Below are 18,278 nucleotides of genomic sequence, written 5' to 3'. Positions count from 1 at the left end.
AAAAAAAAAAAAAAAAAAAATAGAATAACTTATCACTCTGCGAGTCTCCAAAGCCCAGTAGCCATAGTGGTTCAATAATCAAGAAGTAAAACAGTTTTAATTTTAGAATGTTAGATTTATAAATTTTTGGCTAAGAAGCACCTCAAACTTTCAAATATATATATATTTTTTCCCCCATTGCTGACATTACTCTACCTACCACTAGATTTGTTCCATCAAGATGATCGATGTGACACAGGAATTATTTTATTTTGAAAGGAAGTCTAGCGAACCTCTGTTAAAAGTTATAAACTGCTTCATATTTGGGAAAAAAAATCATTTTCTCCTGAAGTTTGTTTTACTTGCGCTAAAAATAATAGCGTATTTATATTTCTCATAAAAATAGCAATAACATAAATATAAAGTCTTACTTTTCTAAAGGATATGCGGCTCCTACCGGGTTGTGGTCAGCGAGAAATTGACCTAAATGGCTCTTTCAGTGTTAAAGGTTGCAGACCCCTGTACTAGATGTTTTGCATCACTGACAGTTGGTCCAATTTGCTTTAATGCTCCATGATATCTTTGCTTAATTTCTTATGACTTTTTTTGTTGTTGTTGTTCGTTTCCCTTACATTTCTGTTTTAACAGCAGTGTCATGTAATGATCTACTGTGTGTAACAACAAAGAGACATTTTTTTTTCCTTAATAAGAACAAGTCATGAGGCCAAAACAATCAGCTCAAACTGAGTGGCACCAGAACATGATTGGGTTTATTTTGGAAGTTTGGCTCCTTGTTGTGAGATGAACCACCATGCAGGTAAATAAAAACCAGGACAATTTATCATGTTTAACCCTTTTAACACAAAAGTTGTCCCCAGCGACAGGAAATTAATATTGTAAGAACCCACGTAACTGTTCTTGCACAATTAATTTGAATTCAAACGGATTCTGAAAGCTGAGAAAAGCAACTTTGAACTGATATACAACAGTCCACTACTATTGTAGGTTAGTTGCACAAATGGTTAAAGAGTTATGGTACTTCAAAGAACGTCAACCCTGGAGTTAAAGCATTTTAAGAGAACATTTTAAAGGAAATAGATTAAGAGGACCATAATAAACATATTTCAACCATTTATTCAATTAAGTGTTTTTTACAGTTTAAATACAATTCAAAATCGTTCAAAAGAAATCAAGATTTGTTATATTTTTGTTTTTCTATTAATTATTTTAAAAATCCAATACTTTTTTGAGCCAACTCAATTTATGCTCTTATTATGCACTGAAGACACAGTTTAAGGTAAATTTAGATTATATGTCTTTAGTATGTCAAAACTAATTGAGACAGATAAAAAAGACATAAAACCATAAGATATGTGTCTCAGTTTTTGTACCCAGTAAATAAATCTGAGGTTCTATCCTCTGGTTCATGCGGGTGGGCCACACTTCCTACAGCCATCTCCTTTTTGATCCGAGGCTAAAGCTGCTCCACTCCTTTGGAGTGTTAAAAAGGCATGATATGGACGGATGCAGAAAAATAGCATTACAAACAGGTCACATTTGCATAACTTTCATCAACCCATCTTGAGCTGTCGGGAGAGACTGTTACTGATTGGGTTAGAAGGAAAGCAAAAGAAGGAGAGTGTGGAGGATGGACAGGGGAGGCGAGCTGAGGGGCCGCTGAATGCTCATGTTTGATTAATCAAAGTGGAGGGGAATCTTTTTTTTCTGCCTTAATTTTGCAGTGCTGAGGGCTGCAGAGCTGACCAGAAGCAGCAGCTCGCTGTGATACAAACAAGACCGAGGCGAGAACATGAAACGAGCAATCGTACGTGTCTGCATCTCTGAGGGTGCCTGAAGTTTGAGCGCATCTTATTATCCTTATCCGAGGCCGCAACACCGGCAGAGATGGAAGATGCATGAGAATGCGCCACTGTCGGGGCAACTTGTGGATTTGATTTAAACAGAGAAGAAAGAAAAACATCCTGTTTAGATCGGCGTGCTCCAGAAATCCCAGTGAGAATAATGAACACGGCTCGGAGCTCAAAGCCTCAAAGTTCAGCCTAACAAACTCTGAAGGACCCGGAGGGTATAGCCATGCCAGCGCGGAGAGAGTAACAGGAGACGGAGAGCACGATGCAAACACAGTACACAGACAAGAGGCAGTGGCCGGCCGGACGGGCTCTGCAATTCACTTAGATGTATAATTCAACACCGGCGATTAGTCTGGATCTTACGAAACTTAGCGAGAAGATGGTGAGGGAGGGTGGTACATCGCACACAAAAGAGACAAGAAACATTTCTGCTGGAAAAAAACATAGCAAGGGCCAGAGGGAACACAGGCCGACAGGACGGCTGTTCAAGCCACCACTTCCAGTGAAAGATTGATGTAAACATGCCTATATGTGCTTTTCAGGGTTACGCATTACAAACCTTCACGCGAAGGTTCACAAGTTTGTAAGTTTGTTTTTGGTCTTTACAGAAAAAAAAAAAACAAAAAACATGCAACTATTGAATATAAGCATTGAAGGTTAAACCACTTGACCAATCAGGGACGGGGATTTGGTAATGACGATTGAATGGCATCCTTTTTAGTACATGGAAGAGCAAACCGTTTGAAAATTGATCATGAAAGAGAAATCAGACTTTCATATTTGGGACTACAGCTGTGAAAAAAATATATATTTGCACCACTTTTAACATTTGGCACGTAGCCTTTTACAACTGTAGGTGGTGGACATGCGCTACTATCAGGTAGGGAAAGTCCAGTGTGAACACTGTATGGTAAAAGCGTGTTCAAGAACCTGCATTCATAAAATGTCTAATGAGTACCTAGTAGGGATGGGCAATATATGCCAGTATCAGTATCAGTTGATCATTGCAGAATTCGAGTTTATCAGTATCGGACCAATGCTAAAAAAATATTGATTAAATGATATCTTTGACTGAGACAGATACACTTTATTTTTTGTTCCTAATGGATACTTGACACAGGGAAGCTTATGTTTACAGTCAGAGTAATTGTTCTGACTGTTTTCATGTATACTTTATATTTGACAGGGATTGTTCCTAATAGATCCCTGGCAATCAGAAGCTGGTGATTTACAGTTACGCCTCATAGCCAGTAATTGGTTTTGAATGCTTTTAGATATATTTTAAACTTTTAAAGTGATACCTGTTCCTATGAGATCCCTTGCTGTATGCTAAAAAGGTCAAGTACAAGTATAGTAAAAGAAAAGTTGTGCATTTATTATAAAGAAACAAAAATAAGAGATAAACTTGATGGCTTTTAAATATCGGTATCAGCAAATGTTTGCTATCAGCCACAGTCGCAGGGGAAATAATGGTTAGCGGCATTGGCCGGAAAAAGTAGTATCGGCCCACCCCTAGTCCCTAGCATTACACATAAACCCAGGATAAAGCCTAAAGATTGTGGGGTTAAAAATGATGACTCAGAACGGTACAGGACATCTGGAAAAGTAGAAACCACTTGGGTAGGAGTGGGGGGGTGTGACACAAAACAAACAGTATAGGCCTAAGACCAGCAGGTTGTGTAAAACTTTAAGAAAGCACAAAGAAATGAGGAGTAAGATGGCTCAAGTAGAAGAAACGTGGCCTTGAGGCGGACTGGACGATGAAGCAGAAATTAATCCCAGTTCTAACTCAGGACAGGAAAGCACATCTGCAGCGCAGGCAACAACTCAGTTTAGAAAAGGAAGAAAAAAAAAAACTGGAACTGATTACAGAGAATTCATGAATGTGAGGAGACAACCCACCACACTGCAGCAAATGACTCCTCAGAAGCTCTTATCACAAACAGGCTCCTGTGCCAGCAGCTTGCTGCCAAGAAACACAGAGAGCGCCAGATTCCCCAGAGCTAGCTTCTGCTAGCTTACGCCTTTTATTTCCTGTGTTCAGGGGGGGGCTGTTTAGGAGGCTAATTTCACAGGCAAACAGATTATGGTAATCCATGTAAACATTTAAACACAACAGCTTGGCTGTTTTCCGAGGGGAAATAAACAGTTGAGAAAGCGAACATATTGATTCGGAGAGCTCTCGCATCTTCAAATAAGCAACACAAAACCCATAATGAGACTTGTTGAGCTGCCGTTTTTGGGTTTATCTACACTCTTTATTCTTTTCCTCACCAATTAACAGAGAATCTCCAGCGGGTGCTCTCAAGGTGTTAAAAAGACATGAATGTGACGCTTCTTATTATGTTTGTAGAAATTTTGAATTTCTGCATCACATGGTGGGGCCAATCCATTTACTGCATATGAGAAATGGACCAAGGGAGTTCGACGTCAACATTTACAGTTTTAAGAACTGGAGTGAGTGACCCCTCCCCCTTGAGTTGCAAACAGGAAGTGCACGCTGGTTCCAAAAAGGCCAAAATCCCATAGACGTCTTTTGAGAAAAACAAAGTTATTAGTCATTCTTTGTGTCAGAATATCCATTCTTGCTCTGCTACTTTTTCTGCTACTTTTTCTACTACTATTTTTAAGACATTTTCTTGATAATGTCCTCCCAATTTGTTGTCATTGCATTTTTTTGTAGTGCAAGTTATTCAAGTCAAACTGGCCAATCAGATGCCTCAACAAAAATATGTGGTGCCTGCTTGCCTCAAAACATTAAACAAATTTTCCTGTGCCCGTTTTCAAGTAGTAGTGGGGTTCACTTACAACAAGCTCACTCCTGATTGGTGAGAGTGGTTGCCATAAAAATGTTCTCTCACATCGACTCGGATAAAACATTACCTATAGACGATTTCTGGTTCCAACATGGTGATGTCCATATCGAGCACATCCATTGACTGGATAAGAGAACTTGACTGAGTGAATGTGATGTCACCCATAGAAAATGACTTACTTCTGGCTCCAACCATTATGGAAGCTGCCATGATGAAACCAGAAATTGTCAATAGGCAGTAGGGGTTCCCGGATTAGCCAATTAATCGCGACTACGTCAACTATTAAAATGGTCGACAACTAATTAGGTAGTGGAAGCATTGTTTTTTATTTGTTCTTTCCTTGCCAACTTAATTTGATTCAAGACTTGTTTTAATGCCAAAAACAAATTAAGGAGAAAAGTTGCATGATTCATTAAAGGCTTTAATAAACTATTGTCTTTTTTTAAGTTAGCATATAGCTTAAACACTTCAAGTTTCAAGCTAATGATGGTTAAGACGCGTTTTACATCCAGTCAATACGCGACCCGATTAGTTGACTAATCTTAAAAATCATGATTAGTCGACTATTAAAATAATCGTTTGTTGCAGCCCTAATAAGCAGTCATTTGCCTGAGTCAGTCTTAGTCAATATTCCTATGGCAACCACTCTCACCAATCAGGAGTGAGCTTGTTGGAACACCACGCCATACCAGTACCACTTGAAAGAGGGCTACATAAAACCTGTCAAACAATTTGAGATCACATTCTTTTATTGAGGCATCTGATTGGTCACTTGAAAAATTTTAGTAACATGTGAGTAACTGCTGTTTATTTCTCTATAGATATCTATGGGATTTTGATCTCTTGGAGCCAACGAGTACTTGAGACACTCAGTCCAGTTTTTATATAAAATCAATGGTGATGTAACACTCCCTTGATCCAGTTCTCATATACATTGAAAGTACTACCTTAACATTTGTCCGTTGACAAATTTTTCCGTTTCAAATTATCCTAATTTGAAGCCAAACATTTGTTTTACTACATTCAGAATAAAAAGTTTGCACTAAAAGATAAAGAGCAGGAATCCATAAATACACACCCAGCTGCTGACTACAGAAGATGCAGGCGGGCGGCTGCGAGGTCCTGTTAATGAGGGCCAAGGTGTTGCTGATGGGGAGTAGGGCGAGCCTAAAAAAAAAGGGGCCCGTAAAGGTGTGAGGGGCCCAAAGAAGGCTGGCCACGGCTTATAATAGGCACCCCGTGCTCTCAGGCCTCATTAGACGATCGCACCTATCTCCAGAATGGAAAAGGACCGGCCGGCCGCCTTCATTACTCCACTCACCTCGGCCTTACACCTGACAAAGTGACGGCTTCCCTGCACGCCAAACCCACTCTCTGACTTATTGTTAAGAAAAATAAAAGCCACAGGGGGGGACAGAAGAGATGTCATTTGCTTGACGGGAGTGATAAATATGATAGGTAATGCACCGCCATCATTAAAAGGTGAGAGAAGAATTTATTAGCAATATCTGAGGAGAACTCTTAAGAGCCGAGCTGCTTCCTTAAGGACTTTCAGAACGCAACAGCAAGTTCTTTAACCCTTTAACACCAGAGCTTTAGCTCCAGTGTTGACATCTTTCGACTACCATGACTGTTCATCCTTTTACGCTATTGGAATAATTCCATCGGATTCTGAAGTGCAGAAAAGCAGCTTTGTGTTGATATGTGACACTTTGCAGTAGTGAAGTGCTTAGATGCAGAGAAAAGTGGCTTTTCCAACATAAAGTGTTCCATATTGGTGCAAAGCCAACATGAAACGTCACTTTTCTCTGCGTCAGAATCAGCTGATTCATGATGATCGCATAAACAGTTGAAAAGTTACGGAATATCAAAGATCGTGTGTTATTTAGGTATTGCCAGCAACATCTCCGGGTGTTAAAGGCTTATGGGAAAGACTCAGTAGCTCAACAAAAAAACAAAAAAACTGCCAAATCCTTTAGATTCAATACAACAAAAAAGCAGCATCACAATCCACGTCCTTACGGAGCTACAGTTTGTTCATAACACAACGATTTGCCATAAAAACTCCCATAAAGCTGTGAGGAATGATGTGCCGCCTCAAAATATGTGGCTGTAAAACAGTCAGACCCAGCAGAAGCTGGAGGTGCATCTCAAAACACTTTCCTCTCGTTTCAATTATTCAGACACAAAAGAACATAAAAACAGTTGGTGGCGCTAAATATAGCTCAAGTGTTTATGCTTTTGACAAACTTTATATTTTCTACATCGTGTTCTTACATTCGTCTGATTACTTGATCTGAAGCAAACTAAAGCTTTGAACTGCATTCAAAGCTTTAAGCCGTTTAACCGTCAACAATCTGGAGATCTTTTAACAACACTCTCCTCAGCTCATATTAGGAACTCATGAACATGTGCTATAGCATTGACATGTTTGAAAACAGGTCAAGTATTTCCAGTTTATTTCACTACAGCTTTCTGTAACATTTAGACTTTACCACCAGATTCACATTTGAAAACGAACAAACTCTAGTTTGTCTGAAAAATCAGGGTTTTGTGTACTTATTGAACACCATTGTTATTTATGGCCATCAAGGAGTTTTCTAATATGATGGTTTGAAGATCACCTGTTTGTTTTGATGCCATTTTATCTATTGTAGGTCAGCATTTTGTAAAGCATCATATCTAAATGATCAGGTGTCCAAACTTAATGATTTGAATCACATAAAAAGACTTCACTTTTCAGTCAGTTTGTCTGGAAATTGTTAAATTAATCAAACCCTAAAGTTGGTAAAAGTTTGGCCTTATTTGCTCAAACAAACCCCATCCTGGGAATGTCCAAGCAAAGTAGTTTGATTTCTGAATCTCTTTTTTCCTAGTTGAACCAGGTCATGAGTTTCCCTAAATTTAACCCTTTAATACCTGAGCTTCAGCTCCAGTTGACATTATTTCAACTACTGTAAATCTACAAACATTTATCTAATTAACGTCATTCTGAGAAAAGCAACTTTGCGCTGATTTGCAGCAATTTATAGTAGTGAAGTCCCTATACAATCAACGTAAATCAGCTGATTCTATCACAGAGAAAACCGTCTTCTTATATCGTGATCACTTTACTAACATAAATAAAGAGTAATCAACGGCACAAATCTGCTTTTCTCTTTGACAGAATCTGCTGGAATTACATGAAAACGACTGAAGAATTCAGTAATCACAGTATCTCGACAATACTTTTGTAGGATTAACATAGAGAGCATTAAGCATGAACGATAAGGAGTTGTGAATAGAAAAAAGTTTCATCCTTATTTATAAATTTATCTTGCTAATACTAAGAATAAAACACTAATACCACTACCAATATTTTGACTTAACTGAACTATTTTATATGGCGTATTAGTATTTTTTACCAGAAGTGATATTATTAATAAGACTTTAAATGAATTAATGATAGGCAGAGCAGAGGAATGACAGCACCATGTTAGTGATGAAGTGTTAGCAGAGTTAGCGAGCGTGCTGCTGTTTGTGTTGATACTCACCCTCTGGCAGAGGCGGTTTCTGCGACCCTGTGGAGCTGCCTTTGCTGCGCCGGCTGCTGTCGCTGTTCACCGACAGGCTGGACTTCAGCTTCCTCTGCACCCTGTCAGAGACGGGCGTGGACAGCTGCCTCTTTGGCTGCGTCACCTTCACCGCTGCGTGGTCGGGTCCGCCCACAGAGCCGGCGCCGATGCTGGCCCCGCAGGTGCACGTCCTCCCGGGCCCGGGGTGGATTCCATTATTCAGGGCCACTTTGCCGACATTGCCGTTATGAAAACCATTTTGCTCCTTGGTAGCATTCCCCCCAGAAGCCTCAGAGGGTGGAGGGTTGACTTCAGACTGGGGCTGAGCTGGACAGAAAAATAAAGGAGAGGATATTGAGTTTAGGCTAAAGATTAGTCGCATGCACCCATACGGGTGCTGCAGGTTATTGGTTGTCTGGATCCAGATGTATCTTGCAGCTTGCAAGGTCAAATGTAACATACGACTGTCGTGTTAAATATAAACTCAAGTATTTTTAAGGCTAATGTACGTTTCACAGACTTATGACATATGAGTGATGCTTTCGTACAGTGTCCTTATGGCACGCTCCAGTCGTTTCTAACATCCGTGTTCTCTCACTATGGGGTGGGCAGGTGATAAGCTTTGACTGTATATGAGAACTGGACTGAGTGAGTGTGAGGTCACCCTTAGTAAATGGTTCACTTCTGGCCCCAGCAAAAGTCACCCAATTCAGTAACCATTTTTCCACGATACGGAAGCCGCCATTTGGATCCAGACAAGGTTAGTAAGCAGTGATTGGTCTAAGTCGATCTGAGTTAGCGTTTCTATGGCAACTACTTTCGGCAATCAGGCGGAGAATCTGTCATACATCTGAAGTGGGGCCGGGCAGGAACCACATGCTTTTACTGAGTCACCGATTGATCAGTTTATAACTTGAGTAACTTGGAATGAAGAAAAAACATGGAAGAAAAATTGGTAGAGATCACACAGTCCAGTTCTTTTATACAGTTGTTCACTTCTCAGCTGATGAAGGTGGATAGATGGTTTGGCAGAGATTTTTACACCGGATGCCCCATAACCCTGTATTTCCTCTGAGCTGGGGTATCGCCATTGACTGTATAATCACTGGACATACCAAACCCTCCTTAAAGGATTGCCGCGGAAAAAGTATTAAGTTTTTAGAAGATTACTCTTAAATGCATGAACAGATCAAAATGCCGCTTTGGGGTTCTTTATAGTGAGGAATGAACAGTAAAATTGTTTAAAACCTCAAAAAGTAGAATTTTCATGGTAGGGCCCTTTTAACACATGTGCTGTAGGTGTTAAATATCAGTATTTCTTCGCTTCAGAGTTTGCTAGATTTCCGTTAATTGCATAAAATGCTAAAACTCTGATGAAAAAGGCTTAAATATAAGCTTTAAACTTTTCAGTTAAAGATTATTGTTTTTTGGGGAAAAGTCCTGCTAACAAAGACTTCCGATTACACTATTCAAACAGTTAGAGCCACTAAAACCTTATGTTCAACCGACAAAGGACTACTTCCACAGGATTCATTTTAAAAAGTTGCAAATCTTTTGTGATTTTCTTTTAGTTGAACAAAAACTTGAACCCCCCTCGTAGCTCTAAAGTCAACTTCTTGCAGTTATTGCAGCAGCGGTGGTGCGCCACGCCGAGTTAAATGACTCCCTCCGAACCTGGCGCTGCGATGTTCCAACATAATATCGATCAGCCGGCAAATATTTCTACCCTGAACGACAGACAGAAGCAAAGACACATAGAACTTTATGAGCCCGGGTGTCACCAAAGCCACCTGTGTAGTCTGAGAGACGCTGGTGCGAGTGAGAGGAAGAGACTGTGGCGGTGCAAAGACTGAGGAAACCTGTGATAGAGTACATATATGAAAAGGCTGCTGTCTGCTGCAGTAATGATCTGCTCTCTGAAAGCTCTGGGATGGCCTCAACTAGTCTTTCTGAGCGTGTGTGTGTGTGACAGCCAGAGAAAGTCAGGAGACAGCGACCTGTCTGATCAGAAAGAAGGGGAAGGATGTGACTGAGCAAAGGAGGTGGCATTTTGCAGAGAACACCTGCACATTCAGCTCTACTGGGAGTTCCTCCTGCATTACCTCCCCTCCACATCAGAGCCCCGGTGCACGAGCACACTCTCCCAGATTCGGTGAATTATTCATTTCCTTTTAAGTTTGTCCCTGTGAACCTTTTTTTTATTTAATACTATCTTTATATACTCTATGCTGTCTTCACACCAATAACTTGAACTCTGGCATTATTTAACAGCAGCGTCGGCGAAACTTGATTAAAGCCTTACGTAAAGGTCCCGAAAACAAGTGGAAAGCAACCGCGGAACTTTTGCGTCTCTTTCTGTCTTTATTTTTCCTTTCCGTCGGCGCACCAACAATTACTGTTAACAAGAGAGCGGAGTGTGGGAACGAGCGCTTTTTAACAAACACATCACCCTGGGAGAGGCCAGACGTGAACGTGGATGTAAAACAAAGCAATTAAATACACACGCTGGGCTTTGCCTTCTCTTCATTCGGGGCTTCTGCGTGCGGCTTCAATAAACAAATATAGACTTTTGGGGATGGGGATTTCATGCAATTTGAATTAGACAACTGGGTGGAATTCATTATGCAGTGATTTAAGAGCAGGTTGGAGGGTTTTTCTTTCTAAAAGACGACCCTCACTGGCTGCCCATGACAAGCAAGACGGGACTGAGGCTTACTAACAAGGCGTCTGTTGCTGCCTAGATCTTTTAAAGTGAGGTATTTTATTCTGAAAGGTAAAACCAAACGTGAACATTTAGTTTGAAGAAAAAATGGGACGTTTTTGACGGTGGCCCTAAAATGCTAATCATATCAACAAATCTAACTCTTTTAAAGATCTTAATTAAAAACGCAAGACAAATAATAAAAAATAAAAAACATCATTTATTAGAAATGATAAACAAAATTCCAGGAAGTGAAACCCTTTCAAAAAAATCTAAACAAAATTTCAAACATTTTGAAACCAAATGAATTGGATGATGTTTGTCTCATCACATAAATCAGTAATGTCCCATAATATCCATCTTTTTTGTATTTCATTAAAAATACATATTTTGTAAAACTTTTCAAAAAAAAATTTTCTTTATCTTTATTCTAGTTATTTTGCCTGTTTTGTTTGCCTAATTATTGATCTGAAAAATTATCAGAAGCCTGACTTTTTTTCCCCTCATTTTTATACATTTCATTTGGATTTCTGGAAATTACTTTGTTTTCCAAAACATTTCCTTTTAGTTCTCCTTTTTTGTTTGGAATTATGTTTTGGATTTATAGAATTTTGCTTTGTATTTATATACAATTCTTTTATTTTTTTATTGTCGTGATTTTTAACATGTTTCTGTGTCGAGTGATTTATTTATGTCCTTTACTTCAAAACCACAATTAGTTTTTTAGGTAACTAAAACATTTTTTTTTGTAAGAATATCCTTGTTAACAGAAAACTACAGAAAAATAATTAAATTCAGGATTCTAGCAATTACAATAAACACAAAAAGGTCAGTTTGCTTTAAAAAATATTTTTTTTCCACTTACTTGGGGGTTTTACTTATAAAAAGCCTCTTTTTCACTGATTTATAATTAATTTTAATTTTTGGCCTGTTTAATAGGCAAAAAATACAGTTCTTTCAGTTGGTACCATTTTTTCTAATTACATAGAATTGTAAGCAAGAATATTGTATGATTTTACTGTAAAACTGAACTCTATGGGGTAATTTTGCCATCTTACACAAGTTTAAGACAAACTGTTTGAGTCTTTTTTCCATTTCTTTCTGCAACACTCTGAAGACAAGAAGAGTAAAAAAAACTGCATTTTTTAACTTTCTACGGTGAAAACCTCCAAACTTAATCCAGGCCGGTCCACTAACCTTCTCTTCTTCAGTCTGTTTGAGTTTGCCAGCAATTTCTTTTCTTTTTTTTTAAGTTTGAGAGAGAAGACAAAAAAATGAGATAAAATTGGGTGTTCTACGGCAAGAGTTCAACATTAACCAACTTATTATTTTTTTGTTTTGCCAAGCAGTCTTTAATTAAAAAATATAAACAATTAAAATATTATTTTAACTATTTAACAGCCACTTACCAACATAAGACTTCAGTACCAGAAGATGTTTTTATGTGTTCATCACTGTTTACACTGACTTTACTGATCCAAGAGTTAACACCATTTTTGTGTTATATGTAATTAAATAAAACAAATATGCAAGAATATAGCAAAAATGTAAATTTTAGATCTTTTTATTTATTTAGAAAATGATGTTTGGAGTCTTTCATCTGCATATAATTGTTTGGGGTAAATTAATAAAAGTGATTCTAACCTTAATTATTCACATTTGACCAAAATCTAAACTAAATAATTTGTTTAACGCAAGTTTGATTTATTGCAAAAAGGTTTATGTAGCTTCTAAGCAAATCAATTCCCTGTAGTACAATACTGAGGGCAACTGTAGTACTTTTCCATGTTTAGCTGGTGTGACTTAGCCACATAAGATCTCACATGCTAACACAAGTAGTCTGGAGGCATAATTACCTTTTACTTTTGAAGAGGTCAAGCTATTCATTTACCCAAGTCTGAATACTTATTAAGAAACCACCACATAAAAACCAGAGAGCATAAGCAGGGACTAGGGATTCAAGCACACGCCGCAAAGACGCAACCAAGTGGCTGAAGTCCATGAAAAGTTGTGCAGTGCAGAGACAGGTTCCTGGATCGCCTTTATATACGCTCACAGGCTTTATTTTTAACCTGATGAACACGGTGACGGAGATTAATGGACACATTGGAGCAATATCCATAATCATTGATCAAAATAATGATGATACTGTCAAAGATGGCAATGACAGACTTGCACAGTCACCATTAGAAAAATGAAGAGATAATGAGAAAAAAGCCAGAGACATTAGGATCTTTGAGAAATGGGTTCTACTGGTAAGCTGAGGACTGAAAAACTTTTGGAAAAAAATCTGTTTTATCATCAAAGATTGTTGTGTTGTGAATGTATAACAGGAAAAACACAATAGAAAATTCACTCCAATGTATACAGACGCTTGAGTTTCCGTAACAACCAGTCAAAAGAAGAGTAATACAAGTGTAATCATGTTCTAAAAATAGCCGTCAATTGACAAAGTAGTAGAAATGTACAAAGTATTCAGGCTTGCTAGATATTTTAAGGATGTAAAACCCCTCACTACATACTTTGTACACTTTTCCTAGACAGACATGAACATTTTTACACCTTTTTTTCTCTTGTTTGAAGTCCCAAAGTTTAAACTTCTTAAAAAAAATGAGTCTAGTGCAATAGTATGAAACTAAAGATCTGATAGCGATTGAAGATTTATGTACATTTGGCAAAATGAACGCATTCTGTACTGAGCAGGAGACTGTGCCCAAAGGGGACTGATTGACAAAGCTCTACAGCAAAACAAGACAGAGAATACAATAGTTGGTGGCGATATGATGATACGTATCATGTGGGCGATAAAAAAAAAGTGTATCGTGAATTTCTCTTCCATGGCTTTTATTTGTTTATTTTTACTGTTGAACTTTTGCAAAAATGTGTTTTCCTACTAAGAAACTTAAAACTGTTGTGCTCTTTAAAGAACTGTTTCTTATTTGAAACAATTCAGTTACATGTTACTTGGAAAAATGAAGCCAGAGAAAAGTAATAATGACATTTTTGTCAATTTCTTTCAGAGAATAACTGAAAATATACCTTATTGTGCTATCCCGTGATATATATCGTTATTGTGATATAAAATAATTGATAGTGTGATATAAATTTTGTTTCCATGTCGCCCAGCACTAGAATACATAAAAAAAAACAAAAAAAAAAAAAACATGCAAATTCGCACTGGAAAACGTCCAAGAAACAGCAAAACTGTGGAACGTGAACTGTGAAATAGTGAGGAATCATTGTCCGGTGGTCCATTGCTATATCGCAGTTCACATTCCTCAGTCTGTTTCATGGATGTTTTACAGTGCAAATTTGCATCTTTTTTTCCTAAACACTATGTTCTGCATCCTGAATGGCTAAAGACCATCATAGATCAATCTCATCCATGCAGTGTCTCTTGGTCAGAATAGGTTCAGTTCACCTAATCTACATGAATCTTCGATCACAAGCAGATCTTTTTTTTTACTGTAACACTGGATGTATTTTTTCAATAAAAGTTTTGAACTTTGAGAGTTTAAACAATAGAGAAAAGTATGAAAATGGTCTTGTCTGTCTGAGAAAAGTGAATAACGTGTGTAATGAGGAGTTTTATAGCCTTAAAACATCTTTAATCCTACTTTGCAGATTATCTTTATAACAGAACGAGGGACCACTATAAACAAAAAGTTGATGTTTTTTTCTTAGGTGCAAAAAGGGGGCAAATAACTAGGAATTTAGACTGTAAGAAACAAACCTATATAAAGCAATGCTCATCTATCCGCAACATATATAAATAATCTTTAATTGAGCAATTGATTATTTGACCAAAAGTTGTTTTGTGAAACAGTACAAAAAGTGATCCTAAATGTAAATTCAGACTCCTAAAATAATCAAGATTTAAAAATAAAAGCCCAGCTTAGCAGGAGGAGCTGGACATCTAGTATACACATAATGTAAAAACCCAGACACAGACCAAATTGGACTTGTAACTGCCCTATTTCTAGCACATCAACAACTGTTGAGAGCGTACATCTGTAGTTGAATAAAACATGGTATTTCCCTACACACGCTGTCACACACATCACAGGGGAAACTAGGGGGTGAGTGCTTCCTGACTGTCTAAGCAGCATCCCAATTTGGTCCCAGCGACTAGTAGCTGACAGCCTCAAATATCTTGGGAGCATTTTTAAAAGGCCAGTGTTTGATGGATTCATGAAGAACACACAAATATAATTGCCATTTGTCACCGAGTCTTCAGTGGCTGGGCCACACTGGGACCACGCAGCACAGTGTCTAGAGAGCTTGAAGCTGCACTGGAGATGTGCAAGAGATCGCTCTCTATGTAAAACTGAGTATACTGTATAAACACCACAGTTTTTGTAATAGAAAATGGGTCCTGCAGGAGGGAACTGACAATTGCACCCAAAAGACAAGAGGAAAGAAGATGAGGCCCACCGCACGTCACAGAAACACACACACACACTCACACCAGGAAAGTATATGCATACATGCATGTCAAGTGAAACAAAGCTGTATAAACAAGAAGTTTAAAAAGCCAAGAACGTGAAAATATACCACAAAGGTCAAACGGGGCAGAATCGAGATTCTCATTTGCACATCCCTACATCAGGAGTTGCAGGTAAGGTGTAGAGTAGATCCACAGACTGCACAGGCTTCTGAAAGCCTGGTGCTTTTTAATATTAATGCCCCTGAGACGGAGAGAAAACAGGGGGACGAGGAAGGGAAAGGTGTTTGCTCAGGCTTATTAGAATGCCCATCATAGACAGCATACAGTTATTCAAATGTCACATCACTCCCTCCAAATAAAACACCACAATCCAGATCGTGTAGTCATCTCCTAATAGCCATTATTACACAATGCTATAGGTTTGGGTGTTAGCACTGAATGGAATATGAGAGCAGATAGTGGGAGCTTCCTTCAGAAACTCAGGACATGACGGTGGCTAGATTTGCGAACTCCACCTGTATTTTGTTTGTCTTTCAGTACCCCATACTGGAAAAAAAATGTTTATTTTCCGCCTGAGCGGCCATGTACCTGCATGATTGAAATGCTAATTTGCAAATATGCAATGACCCCAACCAGGCTCCCCACACTGCCACCCCACCCACCCCAGCGCACTGCCAAAAACAGCCTGAGGTATGATCTCTCCTCCTAACAAACAGAACAGCCTCCACTTTTCAATCCAAAGGGATCTATTTTCTCATTAGAAATTATACATCCTCCCCGTCCGTATTTATAGACGCAAAACCAGGGGACTTACACGGCAGAGAGACCGAGGGGGGAGACGCACATACACACAGAGGAAAATAGCACAATGAATGTTATTACAAAAGGGCTCTGATTGAAATTTTCCTTGGGCGTATCAAAGCCTCGTTTACCGCCTGACCTTCTAAACTCCAACACAAGGACTTTCTTTATTTTCTAGAACTAGTTAGCAGCAAAAGTCACTCAAGGATCAGCATTGAAGAACTACACCAGAGAGGAGAAAGAAAAAAAAAACATAATCAACATGAGATTAATATCAAAATATGCAGATATCTGTAAGGGAAAAAGAGCGGCGAGCTGTCATCGGGAAAGCAAGACCTGGCATTTGATGAGAAAATTAAGCAGTGTAAGAATGTGGGTGCCATGCAAAGTTAGTGGCGTTTACACAGGCTGGACGGCGACCTGACACGGGCTAACAGAAATGTCACTTGTTCCAACAGATATTAAAGGAAACGAAGACAGTCTGGACATCGCGCAGCAATCTCAGCTCTGTCAGTTTGTCAACGTATCTTTGTATTTATCCACCATAGAACGCTGACGTGCTGCTGCTGATGATGATGACTGCTCAAGAACAGTAAATTACCTGCTCTGATATTGGATCCTCATCAGTGGAGGCTGTCTCTCTGTCTGTCTGTCTGTGTCTGTAGCAGAACTCTATTAACCGCCTTCTCCTGTCAAAACGGATCTTATGGTGCAGCATCTCACTTTTCAACACAACAAACAAAACAAAGTTTATTTTAACCCTTTTCCCTCTCTAATTTCTTTAATATATTTCGAGATGTTTGACATCTTCATTTCACCAAGTGGTGGCCAATCGAGGCTTATATTACTATGCAGCTTTAAATGAAGACGCATACCACAATAAAATAATAGAATTGTTCATCTGTTCTTGCACAAAGAACACATTACTTTTTTTTTTGCATTTTTTGTTGTTTTCCTTCCCAAAAAAATGCTGCTTTTGTCCTTTAAGATGAGATTACTATCATTTTCAACAGTTTAACACCAGAGATTCAGCTTCAGTGTTAACATTCTTTTGACTACCGTAACTTTTCGACCATTTGTGGTATCAACGTAATTTTAGCGGATTCTGAAGTGGTGGAAAGCAGCTTTGCGCTTTTATGCAACACTTATTGTGTTACAGAATGGCACAAAACCAAATTGAAAAGCCACTTTTCTCAGCTGATTTGTGTTGATCGCATAAACCAGGGGTGAGCAAACTGTGGCCCAGCTACGTTCACACCAAATGCAATTCATACGGCAGAGGCGGACAATTTAAATATTGAGTCAATGACACCGACACGAATTAAGGCAATCTGAAGTCCCGCGGCGCGATATGAGCTACGGGGGCGGCGGACAGGCAGCAGTGCAACTTGAGCGCCACGGCCAGAGTTCAAATATCAAAATTTTGCCAGGATCGCATTCGGTGTGAAAGTAGCATTAAAGGGTTAACATTAGGGCTGGGAATCACTGGGTACCTCACGATACGATACGCGATACATTGCTCACGATATCGATAATATCGCGATACTGTGATAATTGGTAAAAATCCTCTCTAATAACTAGCATTATATAGAAGAACATTTTTTGGGGGGAAAATATATCCCCATTTATCTTTTTTAGCTTAAACACAATCATAATAAACAACTTTTCTTATTTTGTGCAATAAATTATAGAGACTTTTGTGCAACATTGCTGAAATCAGTAATACTATCATCTTTGACAAGCATTAACAACAACTGAATTGGAATTATCTGTCAAATTCAATGTTAACAAGAGTAAACATGAACAGCAGTGACACTACTTAGTGCAGAATTGTTGTAAGCAACAGAGCAAAAATTAAATAAGTCAAGTGGCGACAGCTATCTACCTCTAAAAGAACGTCACACCAAAAGATAATGAATATAATGTTTTACAGCCTCTGTCAAAATTGACCTAATATTTTGTGCGGGCTGAGCATCCAAAATTGAAGGTTGATTTACTCAGACTGTCACTTGAGATTATTTTTCCAATCTTTATCTATTTTCCATTTGGTCAGTCAGCAGTCAATAGGTAAACACCTTAAAACACACATAATAATGGCAATAAATATAA

General features: G+C 38.6%; 1 protein-coding gene across 3 annotated transcripts in view; it reads right to left on the bottom strand.

Annotated features, from left to right (window-relative positions):
* mdfic (MyoD family inhibitor domain containing) overlaps positions 1-18,278 on the bottom strand; it is a 187,089-nt gene that overhangs the window by 152,160 nt on the left and 16,651 nt on the right. For all 3 annotated transcript variants that reach the window (XM_024287892.2, XM_024287872.2, XM_024287883.2), the window contains one exon: positions 8,200-8,547. In XM_024287892.2, coding sequence (XP_024143660.1) covers positions 8,200-8,547 — 348 coding nt within the window. The remainder of the gene's footprint in view (positions 1-8,199; positions 8,548-18,278) is intronic.

This window comes from Oryzias melastigma, linkage group LG23 (genome assembly GCF_002922805.2).
Source record: "Oryzias melastigma strain HK-1 linkage group LG23, ASM292280v2, whole genome shotgun sequence".
NCBI lineage: Eukaryota > Metazoa > Chordata > Actinopteri > Beloniformes > Adrianichthyidae > Oryzias > Oryzias melastigma.
The sequence above is the reverse complement of the archived record's forward strand: the minus strand, read 5'-3'. Positions and strand labels throughout refer to the sequence as shown.